This window comes from Pelodiscus sinensis, chromosome 8 (genome assembly GCF_052426305.1).
Source record: "Pelodiscus sinensis isolate ZL-2025 chromosome 8, ASM5242630v1, whole genome shotgun sequence".
NCBI lineage: Eukaryota > Metazoa > Chordata > Testudines > Trionychidae > Pelodiscus > Pelodiscus sinensis.
This window is the reverse complement of record NC_143059.1, coordinates 8,400,531-8,420,586: the sequence shown is the minus strand read 5'-3', so window position 1 is coordinate 8,420,586 and position 20,056 is coordinate 8,400,531. Positions and strand designations below refer to the sequence as shown.

Genomic DNA, 20,056 nt, shown 5'->3' with positions numbered 1-20,056 from the left:
TTTACTTGTTTTTCACATTGTGGAGATTTACTCCAAAAAAGGAGGACTCCAAACCAGCTGTCAAAACTGGGTGACAGCATGAGTCCAGCTGAGATGTCCATTTGATCCCATGGAAAAAAGTGAGACTTTTGAAAGACTACAAATACACACAGTGTCTCAAGGAGCTAGGAGGAGGCAACGCCTACGTTTCATATGAAACACATAAGGTTCTAAATGCATCTAGAGAAAGATTTCATTTTTCCTTACTGGGAGCACAATACATGTTCATTATCACCTAAGAAATGTATGAATCTGAAATAGATATTTTATCACTTATATGACAGAAAAAGTAGTTTTATGATTAAGACCTGGGTCTGAGACTCAGAAGATTTGGATTAAAGTCTCTGTTGTGCCAGAGATTTTCTGTGTGGCCCTTGGGTAAGTCACTTGGACGACCCATGCCTCAGTTTCCTTTCTGTACAAGGAGGATAATGGTGTTTCTTTCTCATACCCAATGTTTAATTCATCTAAGTGTCTTAGCACCATGGGGCAAGAAATATCTCTATATGGACAGCACCTAGTGCAACAGGGCCTGTAAGAGCGACTATTACTAATAAAGAGATCTAGTCTAAGTAAATTCTATTTTCCTTTAAAATGTGATATTATAAAGATCTCAAGTGTTGTGTTGTGAAAATATATTGTTCTCTTTATTGACTAACCTTTGTATCACAGTGGTTGCCTAAATCCCCTCAGCATTTGCCAGTGGTACACATACAGTGGTCAATGGGACGGTCTGGTATTCCTCACACTTCAAAAAAGAAAAGGAGTCGGAGGTTCACCAGTGACATTTTAATGGGGACCATTGTATCATGAACATAGTATAATAAACTAAATTATATCTAAATGTGGCAAACTCTACCACAGCCCCAATAGCGAGGGTGTTATGAACTATTCCAGTGAGTTTGTCCGTTTTGTGTGTGTGTGTGTCACACACACACACACACACACACACACACACACACACACACACACACTAACTATATATGCTGGAACATCATGACTCTAAAACAAGAAAGGACACATGAAGATAAGGCTCTGACCATGCTAATGTTACTAAGTTCTCCCTAGATATTGCCAGGGTCCATGAAGCATAGGATGTGCGCTATTGTACCCTAGGTAGAGCGATAGATTTTGCTTGGCACAATGAGATGAAGTAAGGCACAAGATTATAAAGTCTTTCTCCACCAGATACCAAAACATGAGCTGGCAGGTGCCCTATCCTTTGTTAATTGTGCCCCAAAGCCCCTGCCTTATGATTAGATCCCCTCTTCCCCGGTACAACTGTCTGAAGCTTTTTGGACTGGTTTCACTGAGCTCTGCATATTAGAGCACTGTAAGTGCCTGGAGAGGTTCTGCATAAAAGACAGTTTATCAATGCAGATTTCTTTGTTAATCGGAATTTCCTCACTTTTTACACCATAGCCACGACGGGAGCTTTTTTAGCCCTTGTTAGCTTATTTTGTACACAAAGGCAGTAGAATAAATAAGGGAAAAGCAGATATTTTAAAATTAACCAATTGGGGCATTTGTACATCCTGTGGCGGACAAAAAGAATCAGGAGAGACTTTACAATCCTTTCTAAAGGATTTAATCACTGCAAATGTAGCCAGTGCAGCCCTCCTCTTTCCTAATTCATGAAAAAAAATCTCTCAGTTATCTTGTGGTCAAAACAGAATTGTGGGTTCAATCTATCATTGCTTTTCTGCTCTGAAGGTACCATGCTCAATCCCACTATTTTAGAGTTCTCCTAACGCATTAATATCACACAAAAAAAGGTAAAAACCAGGAACTGACTAATGAATTATTTGAGAGAGCCCCTATTTGGCTATATATTGAAATTGTCTAGAAGACAAAATATTTGTCCACATTTCATCTCCAAGCACATATTCTCATTGTTCATAGATTGAAGGAAGTCTGACAACCATCTTGAGATGTCAGATTTATAAGTGTCTTTTCAATGACATATTTCAAAGCATTTGATCATTGACACTGCAAAGCAATCTATCAAGTGCTTCTTTTTTTATTTCCTTTTCTTTACCTTTTTAAAAACACTAATAAAACAATTTTATTTAGTGGTGCATGAATGTGAATAAGCTGTTTTAAAGTTATTGCCAGCCCGGTCCCAAATTCGTAAGAATAAGAAATGGCAAAAATGGATTTCATGGTGGAATTTCTAACATGAGTTCTTTTTTAAGATGTGCAAATAAGTGCTCCAGAAAGAAAGCAGCCATAAATATAACTTTTTGCTGTCGAATCTTAGTAGTTTGGGGTAAACGCCGCCAATATTTGGATGTCAGATCATTAAGGAACACCTGCGGACTATAAGTAGTTGTACAAATGTTTTAATGAGGAACAATCTCCCTCAAAGATAGCATTGAACCAATGTTGTAATACGGTTGTATGGAGTATTTTGCCACTTGAGGGGACTTTTTTTGAAGTGAGATATAAAGCTGAAGAAAATTAAATTGTCCAGCTGTGACAAAGATTAAACTCAAATAATTACATTCTTCCTAAATACAGTGAGATTTACAAAAATCACAAAGTTTGGACCTAAGTCTGCTCCTAATCCAGTCCATGATGGTTTCCTGAAAATCCACCCGACAATAACCCCATTTGGTGATAGGGGATATTGCTATGGAGTCTACTGCAGCCAAACAGAGTATTAGTGATGGAATCTATCTAGGGGTGTGTCTAGACTACATGCCTCCTTCGACGGAGGCATGTAGATTAGCCAGATCGGAAGAGGGAAATGAAGCCGCGATTAAAATAATCGCGGCTTCATTTAAATTTAAATGGCTGCCCCGATCTGCCGATCAGCTGTTTGTCGGCAGATCGGGGGAGTCTGGACGCGATGCCCCGACAAAGAAGCCTTTCTTCATCGACACAGGTAAGCCTCGTGAAACCAGGTTTACCTGTGTCGATGAAGAAAGGCTTCTTTGTCGGGGCATCGCGTCCAGACTCCCCCGATCTGCCGACAAACAGCTGATCGGCAGATCGGGGCAGCCATTTAAATTTAAATGAAACCGCGATTATTTTAATCGCGGCTTCATTTCCCTCTTCCGATCTGGCTAATCTACATGCCTCCGTCGAAGGAGGCATGTAGTCTAGACACACCCTAGGTTAGACACAGAAAAAGTCAGATACTGCTGATTCCCTCCCTCCGCCCTCCCCACAGGATATGTTCCTCACTAGCTCAATAGACAACAGCTATTAAGCAGAAATATATCTCGGTAGCCAGCTAATAATGGGAACATATTACATGTACACAGCACTTATCACCCTCAAGGATTTTAAAGTGATTATAAGGAATTAACCTATTTCTGGGCTGAAATGCAGTAACAACTTAACAATGCACAACAACATTGCCTCAACTTTATTTGTTACCGTATATATTTCAACATTATTTTACTTTGTATGTGGAGACTTCAAAGTCCCATATTTCCAGTCACATGTGTATGGCTTAAACATTTGCCCTGAGTTGATTTTAAGCATGGAGATGTCTATCATGTGCACAGAGTTTTCTCCATGATCTTGTGCAAGTTTAAGTACAGGAAGAGTAGGAAACACTAAAAACTCCCTGAAATATTAACCTAGATGCTTCCACAGTATTCCAAACTTCCAGATAAAAAAAAATCATTGCATGAATGGACTGAAAAAGCTTTTTCTATTAAACATTAAATTTCGGGATCTGCAAGAGAACAGAAATCCAATGGCTTTTTAACTATGAAGCAATGGAATAGTGAAAATATATCTTCAAACCAGTGATTTCCAAGAAAGCGGTACTGTAAATTGATATTAAATAACTTATGCAGAAGCATGCAAATGAAATGAAGAATAAGCAAATAACCAAACAAATCAAAATCTTAAAGTAGTCTCAAATGCACTAACTTCTTGACTTCAGGAATAGAAATGTTAATTCACACCGCCCATATTTTATCACAATCTATTTTTGCTTTGTACTTGATTCTTCATGCCATCTTTATATTTAGAAAATAGCTTGTGATCAAAGATACATTTAGTTGGTGGACATTCATGTATCATGATGACCTTGTTATTGCTGCTTTTTTTTTTGACATCTTTGATATAGGCACCAGTTCCAAGGCAGTGCTATAATATCAATTCTGCTCTGAATGTAAACAAATCATCTATGTCTATACTATTATAAAAGGAGCGGTGTCTGTCATGCCGTCTGTCACAAAGAACATTCGAGAATAAACTGGAAGGGTAGGATGTGGTTGGCTGGGCTTGTGGCTGCTGTTTCCTCCTCCCCTCCCCACTCCTGCACCAAAGCAGGATGTGAAGATGTGGCGGTGAGGTGGGGCAGGTGAGCGGGTGGCACGGGGGGCAGGCGCGGGGGAAGGCAGGGTAGGAGAAGTCCCAACACCAGCCCCACTGATCCCAGCATCTCCCGCTGAGTTGTAAGGACTGGATCCTGACTGCCTCACCAACTGCCAACATGCATGAAGAGCATGGAACATTTTTCACACTAATACAAAAGCTCTGACAATCTTGTTAGTTTTCCAAATTTTCAACAGAATAAGATCAAATTCAACTCTCAGTTACACTGGATCCATAGCAACTTTTCTGTCTTCATCTTGATTAAAAGAGAGGCATAAAAGATCTGCCAACGAAGGGTTCTGGGGTCGGCAGATCCCCGTCAGCTGATCAGCACAGTAAGGCGGCCATTTTTATTTAAATGAAGCAGCGATTATTTAAATCGCAGTTTCATTTCCCTTTTTCATGTAAACTAATCTACATGGCTCCATCGACAGAGCCATGTAGTTTAGACATATCCATAGAAAAGACACTGCTCTTAATGTTCCTATGATATGCCTTATTGTAGCCATTCCTTATATGGTATTCCTACTTGAGGCATTTCTACACACCACCTCAGCCTCCACATTGTGCACCTGTGGAAGGTCTGGGCAAACTCAGATTCTTTTTCATATACGGTAGCAAACAGAACTGTATTTTATATGACTTTTCAACAGATGTTCCAGAGCTGAACCGCGTATTTAACCTATTGGTATTCTCTACTGGTATTTCTCCCTCCCTGAAAAACTAAATTGGCAAAGGACACCAACAACTCCTATTCCTATGCTATCAACACTAGTGAGCGGTGTGTGAAGTCAATGGAAGTGGAGAACTTACAAAGAAAAAAAAGTAGTTCTCAAAGCCTGATGCCTTCCACAGTGCTACTTAACGTTCTGATTCCTTTGCAAGACCACAAAATAAAAAACTCTTATGTTACTATTAAGCTCACCTTAAAGGGTTTAGTTTTTCACTTCTGGCTTGGCATGAGAAGGAATACACAGCAGGGTCATGATTAACAATTGAGAGAGGAGCTTCCTTTTCTCTCTCCACTTTGCATCGAATGCTTAGAGTTTTGGTAGATGTGTGCGTATCTATCTTTTTCTTCATTCTAATTTCCACCTGTTTTTTATTCTTTATGTATGTTGAAAAAAATATGTTCAATGTTTCTGTTCCTGCTTGAAGGCTAGGGAGCTCTGTAGGGGTCTTCAGCGGGAAGCCTGCAAAAAGCCAACCTGGAGAAAGATGGGTTGCATTTGTCCCTCTGCCTTAGGGAGCAGACTGCTGTGTCTCCCTATGGTTTTGGTTCTGGTATGCAAAGGTTCCTAAGAAATACAAAACTTGTGAACTATCAGTAAAAATATGGGTTTAATCTAACATCTCTGTAAGTGTGCCATGAAAGTAACACTTAACACATCTAACATGCTTTTGCAGATTCAGACTAACACGGCTACCCCTCTGACACTTAACACATCAAATTTCTTAAATATATAATGACTGGCATTAGTCCACATAAAATTGTCCTTGACCAGTTTGAATAATCTAGCAAGTTATATCTTTTTTTAAAAAATGTAAACGATATGTAAAATTGGTCAATTTTCCTGCAGAATTTATCATTTCATAACTTAACGACAAGTCATTCAGGTTATTTTTTAAGAGAGATAATCAGGTTCTAGGGTAGTATGTTAGTATGTTATCTTTTTATCTCTGGGATATGGATTCAAATTCTGTTCTAACAATGAGATGACAAAGTTTATGTGCCTCGCACTAGTCTATTTATTCATGTCTAAACCCCATCTCAATTCACCAGTGTATATATGGGAAAACTGAGCTATGGTTCTGCCTCTCCCTCTATTCCACTGGGTGTATTGTGTGACATGGGGGAGGTATATATAAGATATGATAAATTCAGGGTCTGCAACTGTGCTTGGCCTTTAAAGGAGCAGTACAGAGGCTCCGTTGTACTCTCTACATTGGGCACCTGCAGAAGAACTGGGCAAAAATCAGGCCCTTATTTATTAACCTCAAGTTTTTCCAGCCTACTTTACTAACCATCATTATTACATTTGTGGGTATTCTAATAAAATTACATAATAATGCCCTGTGGTTCAGAAGTAAAGCCTATGGTTTCTTAGCTTTTATAACAGGAAGCTTAATACAAATTTACTGAATTTTCCAATGCTTCACTATGTGATTTTAGGAGTCTATTTCCCTAGTGACACGCAAGTACTAAAATTGCATTTCATTGGATTTTGTTCTCAGCAATTGGGAGAGTGTGAGTACATAGTCAACAAATTATGTTCCATGCTTTAGTTCAGTTTCATGCAATCACAGGTGGGGAAAGCTTCAGGAGGTTGCTTATGTGTACTAGGTACTTTAGAACCACACCTGAGCTTTCTTAAAAGGCACTGACAGAACACATGGACACTGTCAGTCTCAAACCGTAAGTCAACACAATTGATGACATCTAAAAAAGATCAACAATCTTATTCTTAAGGAACACAAGACAGCTTCACTTGCTCATGCCTATTGTTTTATCCATTAAAATCACTGCTTAGTTTTGCTGTTCCACAGAGTATGAAGCTAAAGAAGGGTGCTAAGATACTTGCCATCAACTATTTTTCTGTCCAATGAGAATACTAATGACAGGCACATTATTAAAAAGCCAAAAGAGGAAAATTGTTCAACAATACTAGGTGGCATTTCGTTTTGGAACTTTATGGGAACATTGATCAGCAAATATATCATGAGATTATAAATACAGTCATTTATTTCCTATAAAATGTTGACAGCTTTCTTCACTTGCATAGGAAGAAATACAAAAACATTACAAAGATACCTCTCTCTTTCCCCAAGGCAGAACTAAACACACACGCACACAAAGAAATACACTCCATCTTTTTGGCTGCTCCTGGTGGATTGGAAGAAATTTACATGTAATAGCAAGATGTGTGTGCCATAAAAAACCAACACGCAAGGGAATAAAATACTTTTATTGCTCTGATGCAGATGGCTGCCTTTCTTGACTTTGCAGGAAATTTATTTTCTTTCTCCTTTTCTTTCTTCTTTTTTTTTTTTAATTGTAAAGAGGCTTCCACATGTATTCACCATGTGGGAATTAGCATTTTGTTTCTAATGACATTTACCCACCCCTCCCCACAGCTGAGAAACACACGTTCACCATGGGACAGCAGGCAGAAGCCACGTTAGAATCCTGCAGCTAAGCATGAAACCAGAATATGATTCCCATAGAATAGGGCAACCATTTTAAGTTTTAAAATAGAATCCCGAGTAATGCAAAAATACAGACATACTTTTTTGTTTGGATGGTGGAGAGGAGGAAGGGTGTAAATGCATGAAATGGATAAGGCCACCAAAATATGAATGCTCCTTCTGCAAAATCCTGTATTTGTGCATGCAAAGTGAATTCCTAGTTACCTAGTGGCCCTTTTGCACAGACAATTATCCAGTGTTTTAGTATTTTATTTGTCCACTTATTACCCCCAACTCTGACTATATGACCTATAACGAAAGGTCTCATCTATGACAAATATTGAGTCTATCCTAAAATTATGCTTATGGAAAACTTCAATTTCTTTAGGTGAACCACAAGCACATTATATGATTTCATATTACAGCAATATCAGTGCAACTACTTTAAACTGATTTGGTGCATGGATTGTCCTTTGGCATGGGACAGATTTTGATTATCTTGTTAACCTTGTGTAGCACCTTATTCCAAAGAAGTCCCATTATGGTCAATGGGAATATTCATGGAGTAAGGGGTAATTGAGTCTGAGTAAAATTATGAAAGTCTAGTCTTGTGCATTTGAAGCACACTATGGTGTTGATCCTAATTGAGCCTTCAGGGCAGAATTGTAAAAATGATAGCATATTATAAAAGTGCATAAATGTTCCTTTCATTTCATTAAATAGCATTTGCATTTAATATATAGATATAGTTACATGATATAGCATCTTATTTGGGATACCAGTCTATTAAAATATTTATGGATGCTTCAATTAGAAACCTTTATTCTCAAATGGTCATAACTTTTAAATGAAAAAAGAGCATGTTTGCCTGGACTTTCTCATAACATTACTGGCAATGTCTATTTTTCTTTGTTTTTGGTGTTAGATATGCACCGGGATCATTGCTTATTGGATGTGGGCAAATCCTCCTCACCCACCCAGACATTCTAGGTTCCAACCTTGCCAAGTTGACTGCCCAGTTTGTCAAGGATAGAGAAGCCTAGAAGAAAGTACAGAAATACAAAGGAAGAATCAAGAAATTAGGGGGGGGGAAGCCTTAAAACAAACAAAAAGAAAACAAACTTTGCTGAAGGTTAGATGTCCAAGTCATTGTTTTTCAGATGTATGGAGTCTCCTTGCAAAAATATAAGCAGGTTGTGAAACTGGAAGTTGTAAGACAAGAGTTCCTCTAGCTTATTTTCCCCATTACCAGCAAGTACATGTTTTGTCATTGATTGGCATATAGAATTCATCCTGACATCAGGAAAAGCTTAGTGTATGGAATAAATGCAACATACACAATAAGGACCTGCACTCCAGAGGGGAGATGTGATTTTTGCCATTAATAGTACCAAGACTAACACTTTGTCTTACAGAACAGTACATACTGTATTAATATAGCTGCATGTGTCTATGTATTATTTAAAGTTGTGCGAAACCACACCCTGTTTCAAATTCCATTCTACAGTCTTTGCACTGAACACCCATTAATTGGTTATAAATCAAAATAGAGAGGGCGACTGCAGCAGGTGTGCACCTCCAAGAATTTCAATACACTGTAAAACTGCATGCAGCCAACAGCTTCATCATTTGGCCTTTCAAAGCTGGGAGACAGGCAATTTTTCATGATTTTACCATTTTTGGCCAAACAAACTTTTTAATTAAATATCCCACATGATTCCAGATGTTTGTTTATTTGTTCCAATGAGGCTGTAAAAATGCCTGAGAGATAAAATTGGAGGACTAAAACAGGCTCGACTGGAGCGCTAACTAAATACAAGAATTCTCAGGGGTATGTCTCTATACAGCCGTGCTTCTGCTTTGAAGCCCGTTCCCGTGAGATGGCTGTAATACCATGGTTACAAAAAATAGCATGATTGGACTTGTTTGTTCTAAAAAAGGTTATTATTATAGAGCCGAACGGCTGGTTTACCGACCATTTTTTTTTTTTGATTGCCAGTTGAGTCCACACTGAATTTCTACGACTGCTACAAACCTAAAACTGATTTCAATGTAGGTTTACTTTGTTAAGAGCCAGCCTTTCCACAACTTTCTGTCATATTATTGAGCTGGTGTTGGGAGACTGAGCATGTTCATGACTTCTTGCTATTTGCATGAGAAAATGCCTTGAAAAACGTGAAGCTTCCTGTTCTGTCACCTTGCAGCCACAGCTGTTTCCCTATTATTCATTTTCTCTCTTCTCTGATAGGGGTGACTGGCAGCTAGGTTTGTGGAACGGTTGTGCTGAATTTGGGGAAGTCATAATAGAGACTCAAAAGTTATGGAGGTGGGAGCATTCTTTGAGTAGTCTAATAAGGGAATATAGGACTTTGCTATATTGCATGTAATGTGAAAATAAATGTTGGTGTTTTTGAAGTATCCTATGAATGCTATTTATCTTGCGCTCTCTGAATATGAATGAGACTTGGGCACCTGGCTTTTTATGCTTCTTTGAAAATCCCAAACAAAGGTTTTAAATCTTATACTTAAGATTTTAGGCACTTTACTTCCTCTTCTGCTCTTACACAATCCTCTTCAAGGCCCAGCAATTCTTATTTCGACATCATACTACCCAAGAGTGTTCTGTTCAACTTTCTCCTTCTGGTCAGCTTGCCAAACAATAGACGTACAGCTTTCTCCTGCCTCGGGATTCAGAGTTTCTGATTCAACATGAACAATGCAGATGAAACTCACAAAATAAAAAGTATTTCATTTAAAAAGTATTAACAACTTTTCTGAACCTCAGAAAATCTTTTATGCGCATTTTGAGCAATGCTTGGAGTTAGTTCATATAAAATTCCAAGCCTGTTCACTCCTCCCTAGTTCCACATGACTGGCTGCTCCCATCAATGTAATACACAAGACAGTGGTTCATTTTTATGCTGATGTTTTAATAATCTACAGTATTCTGATTCAAATCCAACATTCCCTTGAAGCACAGAAAATAAACTGGCGACTCTCAGTAAAGAGAACATGAACTCAATGGACCCAAAAATGTATTCCTTCAATTATATTAGTCAGGGCCAAAATCAAAACCAACTGATTTGGTCAAGTGTCTGTGCTTTATTGCAAAACACATGGATTTTGAAAGAGATTTCTCACTACTTCACAAGGCAAATTGTCCACTAAAGAGCTCTCTCTTTTAGAGCAGTCTCCATTCCAGTGGCAGCTGCACCTATGATGGCTGCAAGGTCAGCCTCATTACTCTGTGCCTTCCCACAAGATCCCCAGTTCAGGGAGACAACAGCCTTCACAGGCCCCTGAGCAAGGCTGGGGGAGGGGAGCTCTGCACTCCAGGAAGGGGTGGACCCTTGGGCGGAAGGGGCAGGGCCAGGGATAACCAGCCCTGAGCGCCACCCAGAGCACAGCCCTCCGCCCCTCCTCCAGCCCTTAGAGCCACAAAGAGCATGTGGCACAGTGCTCCTGTGGTGATTTAAAAGGCCTGGGTCTCCAGTTGCCACTGCTGCCACAGTAGCAGCAGCTGGGAGGCCCAGGCCCCTTTGAATCACTAGGCGCCTAAGCCAGTCCTTGTCACACAGACTACTGGCCTACGCCTCCTCCATGAACATCAACTGCTGCAACAGGAATTATCAAACAGTAGGCTTGTAAAGGACACTCCTTCCCCAGGAAAAGGTTTCTAAGCATATGCAAGGAGTTCCCAACTGCTTTGGAGAGGAGTAACCCGAATATTATTGTGACATTCGTGTACAACAACCGTCTCCCTCAAAGTCAATCTTGGCTGCATGGCAAGATAGACTGAAATGCCTCTGGGGCTAGTCTGTGACTCCGTGGTATGACGGTTATAGTGCTTTAGGAGTTCACACTTGTTAGTGGGTCTGTGAAATCAAATTATAAACATACAACCCATGTGTCATTTTTGCCCTGGTTTTTTTTTGATAATCTGACCTGGGGTGGGCACTCACAATCATGAACCACTCTAGACAGATTGACACCAGCCAAAATACCAGAACCATCAATTCATATGGGTCTGATGCAGCCATATTGGCATGTAGAATGGATTTCCATTTAGAATGGTCCTTTGCAATTCTTCCTTCAACGGGAGGCAACATGGGAAAAATTAGGTTTCTTAAATTCTTCCAATTCATATCTTCTAACCTCATTTGTGGTTGGCCTCTTGTTCTACTTTCTTTGACCTCAATTCTATAAATCTTCTTTAGAGGTTTCGTCTTCTTCACATTGGACATAACACGACTGTCATAATCTTGGTCTCTACTCTGCATGGTTGCAATTTTCCAGAACTGTCAAGCTGTGTATGCAATAAAGTCTGTACAGGGTAGTGCAGTCAGGTCTTTCACCTTGAACTGCTTATTCCAGTCTTATCGTCGACAGTGCTAACAACAGAGCGAGAGAATTCTGGATCTTAATGCAACTTGCTTTGGGGAAATATTTGCTGATATTCAGCATAAGTTTTGCAGTGAATTTGCTCTCAAAACATGATCCTTTTGACTGTCACTGCCCCCTACCCCCAAATTTGAACTGTGCGTATTTCACTTGTATTATACTAGGGGCACATCTATCCTACGTGGAAGATCTATGCTCCAGAGGTCGATTTTCTGGCATTCAATTTAGCAGATCGAGTATGGATCACACATCGAATGCTGAGGGCAGCTCCAGCCAGCGTCTGGTGGTACTCCTTTTGTGGACTGCACGGAAACTTATTCGATTCCAGTTTATTTCAACTTTCTGCTGTATGGTAGACCAGGTTTAGCTAATCACAGTTTCTACATTTGGGAGAAGGTCTTGTTGCCATTTTGACCAAACTGGTGGCTTGCTGATTTGCTCTATATTGTACTACCAATGCATATGACCCAATGCGAGAAACAGAAATCCTGGATTCTCTATGAAGTGCCTTGCTTGCTTTCATACAAGCCAACATAGAAAACTTCTCTCTATTTTCACAATATTTCTGCTTGGCATGGAACCTCAATATATTTTATCCACTTAAACTTCCCTCTTACTCATCTCATTTCGACTTATTAAATGAGTTAAAGCCAATACTCCCTATTTATAGGTTCTGTTAACATTTATTTTATGATCCCTCAGGTTAACTAAATGATAAAAACTACCCACACATATTTTTGGATGGCACGCATTAAGCTATTTTATGCAGAGATATAGAAGAAATCAATTGCAAAGCATAAAGTGCAGTTCACATTAAGGAAACTGCAAACTATAACTAATTATGATAAGTTGCTATGTAAATTATTCTGTGACATTCCTAGCAGTCAATTTCAAACTTAAACTAAGCCTCTGGCTGGAAGATGGGATGAGCACCTAACAACTGTGTCAATAATAACAACAGAGAAGATGGTAATGATAATATATGCAGGATAATTATCTTTCCGGAAGCAAGTTGTCATGCAAACTGATTTGCTTCTCTTTCTCATGCCTTTGATTTAAGAAGAGTGTGACTTTTCAGTGTTATTTGTAGATCTGCACAACAGTCTTCAGAAATGAGCCCCTTACATTTTAAAATAGTTCTTTATAATAAATGTCAATTTTTGTCCCTTCACATGTTAGAAAAGGGATCGTCATTGGGTCCAGCCCTTAAAACATTTATGCTTGTGCTTAACTTTACTTATACAAAGAGTCCCACTTTCAGTCAAAGGACTTGAAAGTACTTATTTTTAAAATTAAGCTTCTATTGGACTAGAGAGATTTAGCATTGGAAGGTATTTTGGGGGTTGCCAATCCTCTCCATTTCCACTTTTATACTCCCTCTAGCCCAAAAGAAGTATATTTTACAAATTCGATTTTTAGGCAGAACCCAGAAAACTTTCCCCTCTAATGTTGAGCTCACCTTTGTCATTCAAGCCTTCATCTCTTCCAGGATAAATTATTGTAATTTGTTTTTAATTAGGTTTCCCTTGAAATTGATCAAGAAACTGCAACAGTTGCAGAATAAGGCTGCCTGACTCTTTCTTGATATAGCTGCAAGGGAATCAATAACACCTACTCCTCTGTGATCTGCTCTGGTTGCTGGTGAGACAATACATTTAATTAAAGGTCTTACTGATGGAATAACCATTAATAATCTAGGCCCAAGGTGACTCTGTCCTATTGTCCTGTTAATTACAAATCTAGATTATAAGACTTTAGTAATCTAGACCTACTTAGTGTCTCCCACATTCTCTCTCTACATCTACTTCTGCCCATTCCCAAAGTTTCATCTAGCTCAAGTCCCAGACAAACTGTTGTTGGTTGAATAACCTCATATCTGTAACTTCTTTTCTGAATACATCCATAGAACTGCTCTTCATGGCTCACTGCAAAGGGTTTCTTTCAAGGCAGCTCATCTGACCAGCTATAAATTATAACTTCTTTGCTGCCCTTTTGATAGTCAAAGTCCTTGAAAGCCCAGTTTTAAGATAGCTATCTTTGTTAACCTTTTTAAGTACCCAAGTACCTGGGGATAGATGCTATATAACTACATTTTTAAAATAAAAACATGTGCACATACATACTGGCATGACTGAATGGTACAACTTCTTGACAGCCAAATTCCTAGCAACAAGACTTGCCTCAGGTCGCAGAAAAAGCCCAAAGATCTATGACTGGATGTTGTGCGCTTTAGCTTGTTTATACACATCCTGCAACAATTGCATTGTGCTTAAAAAAATTAACACAACTAAGTATGAGGAGAATGTGTGGTCGTTATGTGGTGCCTCAAAGAGTGACTCAGTGACCAGTAGTGAATTATAGTAAAACCTGTGTTATCTGGCATGCTCGGGGATTAAGGCGTTCTGGTTATCTCAAAATTCCCTTTATCTGAGGGTCCCATCAACCTAGGAAAAACCAATGGACAATAGTAGTAAAACTCAAGTTTTGAATATTGGTAGTTTTGTAGTGTGAGGCAGTTGGTCTCACATTTCTATTTTGAGTTAAAGATGATTAGTACTTCTTAAATAAAAAATTGTTAAGCCAATTATGGTAAACCAAGCCAGGCCTGTGCGCCTAAAGATGTGACAGTATTGTGGCTGGGGGGCAATGCCAGTTAAAGTTTTCTGGTTAACAGAGTTTCACTGTATAGTGCACGATTGGACTCATTCCCAGAGTTCCCTATTCTAAGTTTAAACAGTGGAAACCCTCTCTCAAGGAAGCCTTTTCACAAGCACGTGTGTCGTGGTAGAACATTTCCCACTACATTCTGTCTCACACCAGCCCTTGAATGTTGTCCATTTCTGCATCATTGTTAATGTCTGCCAATCCGTGCACATGAAGCGCTTTTTGCTGTCAGAGTTGAAGACAAGTCATAGAACGTATTAAATGCAGGACCCGATTATCATTCCTTATATAGACTGCTGTGACCCTGGGAATTCCCCTCGTGCAAAATGGCAGAGGGTTCGATACATTGCAGCTCATATCAGGCCTGACACTTTCTTTTTACTTCCAATAAACTGTTGTCATAATATATATGTATCTAAATGGCCTCATTTAAGATATGTGTAAACAGCAAATATGCTGGACCCAAAAATCATTGTGCCGTGTATATAGGTTGTGTACAAGGGATTAGGTGTATGTGCTGGAAAAATGTTCTTAAAATGTGTTTGGGAGGCAGTGCGTACATCAAGTTTATCTTATATAAAGGAATATGAATTTACCTGCCTGATTACAAGAAGGGGTGAGACAATATCAAGCTAACAAGCAGAGGAGAGGACAGGTTAGCGGTCATACCAGCGGGCAGAATCCGCACTTCAGATTCATGGCTCGAGGCACAGGCAAGGGAGTTTGGATAATATAAAATAAGATTTTAGTTATCCATCCTGTTGGCGACATAAGGAACAGGACCCTCAGAGTCTGTGAATGGTGGATTCTCTTGGTCCGAAGGGAGAGAGCTGATAAGTGTCTGGGGGTAAGAAACTGTTTTAGATAGAGATATAACTTGTTTGACTTAAGTTTTAGGGATTAGTAACAATGCTTTGTTTGTAACTGTATCTGTCTCTTTTCCTCTTCCTTGGGCGCACAGATCTGTTCTTTGTTAATAAACTTCTTAGCTTTACTATAAACTCTCTCAGTGATATACAGTGTGAGTTTTCAGCTAACTAATTGGTGCGTGTTCTGTCTCTTTGGAGGCAGCACACTTAATTTCTGAGAGTCCCTAGTGAGAGACGCTACCAAAACACAGCTCTGGAGAATTGGAATTCACTGACTGTTACCATTAAGGCAAGCTAAAGACTGGCTGAGTCTCGAGCATTTTGGTGACAAGGCACACACACTGGTGTGGCAGAGAGCTGGCACACAAAATAATCTCTATAAAAGCTCACTCTCACTGAGGCAGTGAGGTAACAGTGATTTACATTTACAGGAAAATCGGAACTGTTATGTCTCGTCTTAAATTCATGATGGGACTTGGTACAATCCATTTAAGTAAATGGAGTGTTGGTTGTGTAGGTTGGATGTGTCAGTGTTTGTTTCAGGAGGCAAGGAGAGAAGGTTTTCATAAAGTGTTACTGGAAAGCAAGTGGTGTGGGAGAAATAGAAGTAAGATCCCAAATGAACTGAGAATTTGTCTCTCATATCAACAGAAGTTGGTCCAATCAAAGATTGGATCTCACCCACCTTCTCCCTCTAATATCATTGGACCCACAAGGCTACAACTATACTGCACTGTTCTACAGGTTGAACCTCTCTAGTCTGGCACCCTCAGGACCTGACCAGTTCTGAACCAGAGAAGTTCGCCGGACCAGAGGAGGTCAATATTGTCTAGCAGCATTGCCAACACTTCCACTGCTTACTGGGCTGTTAGAGGACATTTAGGGGTAAATTAGAGCTGAATAACAGCACAGAACATTGAGAGCTAGGACTGGTGGCTGTAAACAAACTTTATGGGACCATGGGAAACACCCACGATAAGTGAACAGCCGACTGACTAAAATCATTCCAGATGATGGGTGATTCCAGACCAGATATTTCTGTACTAGAGAAGTTCAACATGCAATTACATTAATTTAAAAAATTATTTTAAGATCTGTTATGTGATGTGATAGAATTGAATTAAAGCTGAGGAACAGGAAGATAACAGGGTCTTCACACATGGACCCTCCTTGAAGGATTCTGCTAACATACTATTAGGTTGCTTACCAATTAACATTCTATATCTATGTGTTTATAAAGAAAAGTCATATTTCTGTTACTCACAACATAAATGTAATGTTTTTTCTTTGTGTATTTTCTTCATGCCCACATCACATAGCACAAATCTGAAATTTGGCACAGCTTAATCAGTGGAAGTTTAAAGAAAGAAGAATATCACCAAATTTGGGGGCTTTTAGTTTACGTAATGAATTTTCACTAGTTGCAAAAGAATTGCAAATGTCTTTCACAACTCTGATGTTCCAACATATTGGAGTAGGTATTTGGAACAATGATTATTTAGTATTTAATATATATCTGGAAGTGACATTTATTTAAACACAGTTATTGAGACGTAAAATGTTAGCCTATTGCAGCTGAATAACTAACCTTAGGAGTTTGATTTTTGGATCCAAAACTTATCTCAATCACGTGGCTGGAATTTACGGCTACTACCTTTGAAACTTAGTCCAACAAGAGTATTGTAGGGGGGCAAACTAGGGGTGCTGATCTCTTCTGTTGGATCACTTCATTATTAGATGCTTAAAAAACCTTGTATGGACAGTAAGGGGAGTCAACAACCTCGCTGGGCCCCTGGGTATGGTCGGGGGAACAGCAGTTCTGTGCTCCCAGAAAGGGCAGTACCTTAGGCAGAGGGGGTCAAATGGGCAATCAGCCCCTAGGATGGCCTAGACCAGAGCATGCCCCTACCCAGGCCTGAAAGCTGCCCTGAGCGCACCACAGAGCATTTCAGCGGTGATTTAAAGGGCCCAGAGGAAAACACGGTTGTGTTTATTTCTAATAGAAGAATTCGTCTTTCCTGTTCACAGGAGTGAGCAGCAAAGGGGGTAAAACTAGAGAATTTGGGGTTACCATTTCCCTCGTTGCATGAGGAGTATGAATACCTCCATGCCCCACAGAATGCAATGGGAGTCAATATAACACCGGGTTCTAAATGTGCAGCCATATAAAGATATGCTCCCACTGCCAGACACGCCCATAAAGAACTGGATTACAAGAGAAACTGACCCATAATTGAGGGATATAACCTGTAATAGATCTTCTAAAAACAATGAGTAGCAACAATGTGGCAACTTAGATACTAACAAAGCTATAGGATCATGAGCTTTTTTGGATAAAACCAATTTCATCAGATGAGCTGGGAGTTTGAAATAATCTCTTTCACTCTTTGGCACTTGCAGTGTTCACTTGTTCTAGAGAAAAGCTATCTAACCCAACAGCAGGATGCCAATCTCAACACAACAGCATTTACCTAGAAATTAAAGATGGGCTCAAGCCACACAATACATCTCGGTGGCTTCTAATTTTTACATCCTAAAAGTCTAGGGCACTGTGAGATCCAGCATTGGTTTAGTCCCTTCTCTCCTAGAAATGTTAATTACTGTATGGCATAAATGACAAAGATAAAGTGATTCAACACCTTCAACTTCCTTCACTTTCTGTACTTTTTGCTGACCTTCAGAAAAAGTCTGGCACCAGCAGTCAGGTTTTTGTATGAGCTCTTTCACCTTCCTTGAAAGCACCAAGTAGCATTGGACATTGCACATTGTTCAGCTTCTCAATAACTAGTAGAAGAGGCTAAGTCAATTTCCAGACACTGAGATAAATGGTAACACAACTTACAGCAAAGCCAGTCTTATATATAGGAACTGATTGTAAGTAACCTTTACAGAAGAGGTGTGTCGCTATTCAACAAGGCTCTATCAAAGCCATTGGGAAAGCAGTTATAATTTTAAAACTATATGGAATCCAGTGAGCACCTTGTAGGATTTATATGGCTATTCCTACACTGGCTTCTGGCTGCAGAGTGCTCCGAGTTTTTCAAAGTTCTTCCTTTTTTGGAACAAATGAGAAGTAGCTTGGAATAGCAACTAAAGTTCTTTGTCTGCTTCCCTAGCCATGTCTATGGAACCTGAGAATTTGCCCAAGGTGGTTTTGAAGTTCTAAGTACCGATAAAAAGGGAAATTGCACACTGATCCCCTTTTAATGTTGAAAAGCAGAACAGAATCCCTTTTTATTGCAACATAAATGTGTGTTAACATTTTGAAATTGTAGCCCTCAATTGTTAAATTGCAAAATAACCCTCTCTTCACAAATATTAGAATTTACAAATTCTTTCAAGATCACCAGTGCTGCATGTAATCATCTACTTAGCAATATTTAAGTACTCTAATCTCTTTATATTTTTTTAAATCGCTAAATGTTATTATTCCATAGATTTATTTGCTTTCCCAGTAGACTACCTCTAAATCCTGTTTAATATGAGTTAAAATCTGTAGTCTTGACAGGTATGGTTTTCTCATCAACTGCTTGAAAAAGCACAGTGTTCTCTCTAAAGTGCCGGTGCAGCAGTAATGCATTTGGAAGGCCTTACAGCAAAGTTTACCACCTTGACGTGGTTCGTAGCAATCAAAGTTTGGTTTTTACCTCTGTGATTGGTGAGATCCCTGGATCCTGAAGGCAAAGGCGTATAGTGTGACTCAGGGGAGACTGAGGCAGCATCACTGGAGGAGGCCTGGGTGATAAAACAGATACATGTGTTATCAACACTCAAAGGAAAGTCAATGATTAAACTAGGAGGAGCTAGATGATGCGATTACACAGATTTGACAGTCATATGTAGCACTGATAAATAATCATGTTAGAAAACATAAGGATTTAAAAGTTAGTTGCCAATTCTCGAAAGGCAGTAGGATCCCTAACTTTTCCTACCGTGATACGAGAATAATGTCCTTAAACAAATTCTCTCACCTGCATCACCACTTTAGAAAACAACACTTCTATTATGAATCTTTGGCCCACAATAAAAATTTTATTGTTAGTTCAGTGCAAGTGCTTTGGCAAGAAAGTCATCAATCAGCCAATACTTTCCACAGGATAGGAAGGTAGATTTAATTATCACCTCTTTTTTTGAAAAGAAACACATTATGCACTACTCATTGCCTCAGTGGGAAGATAGAGGGTTATGTCACAAGAATGCTCATAATGTATCATGCAAAAGAAATAAAATAGGAATAATCACCTGTATCAAAAGTTTAAGACATCTGAAAAGTCTGATTGAATTTAAAAAAACCACCTAATTTAATACAAGGGTTCGAGACAAATGATCCTATCCAACACAATCCCAAAGGTTCCCCACAATAAAGAACATCAGATGTTATTCCTTTGTTATCCAAAGGAAACATAGAGGTGTTTAAATCCAGAGCAAAGTACATTTTATGCAGTGAGACAGGGTTGTATCCCAAGAGAACATTATAAAGGCCTACACATTACAAAGGCCAGAACAAGGCTCTATTTATGCTTCCAAGTCACAGGGCAGCAATGTTATGTTGTTGGAAT

At 39.2% G+C, this 20,056-nt stretch overlaps 1 protein-coding gene and 1 long non-coding RNA gene across 9 annotated transcripts in view; one reads left to right on the top strand and one right to left on the bottom strand.

The window, feature by feature from the left end:
- Positions 1-20,056, bottom strand: part of LRMDA (leucine rich melanocyte differentiation associated) — an 865,870-nt gene that overhangs the window by 111,988 nt on the left and 733,826 nt on the right. For 2 of the 5 annotated variants that reach the window (XR_012905545.2, XR_012905546.2), the window contains 2 exons: positions 19,145-19,232; positions 699-787 (listed from right to left, as the gene is read on the bottom strand). Coding sequence is in view for 3 of the 5 variants with exons in the window: in XM_089780046.1 (XP_089636172.1) it covers positions 19,050-19,232 (183 nt within the window). In the remaining 2 variants the exon portion in view is untranslated. Of the gene's footprint in view, positions 1-698; positions 788-7,406; positions 19,233-20,056 lie in introns of those variants that run through there. The other 3 variants (XM_075934703.2, XM_075934705.2, XM_089780046.1) reach the window with 2 other exon arrangements.
- The window catches only part of LOC149523969 (uncharacterized), a 98,078-nt gene that overhangs the window by 12,817 nt on the left and 65,205 nt on the right, over positions 1-20,056 (top strand). The gene's annotated exons all lie outside the window — the stretch shown is intronic.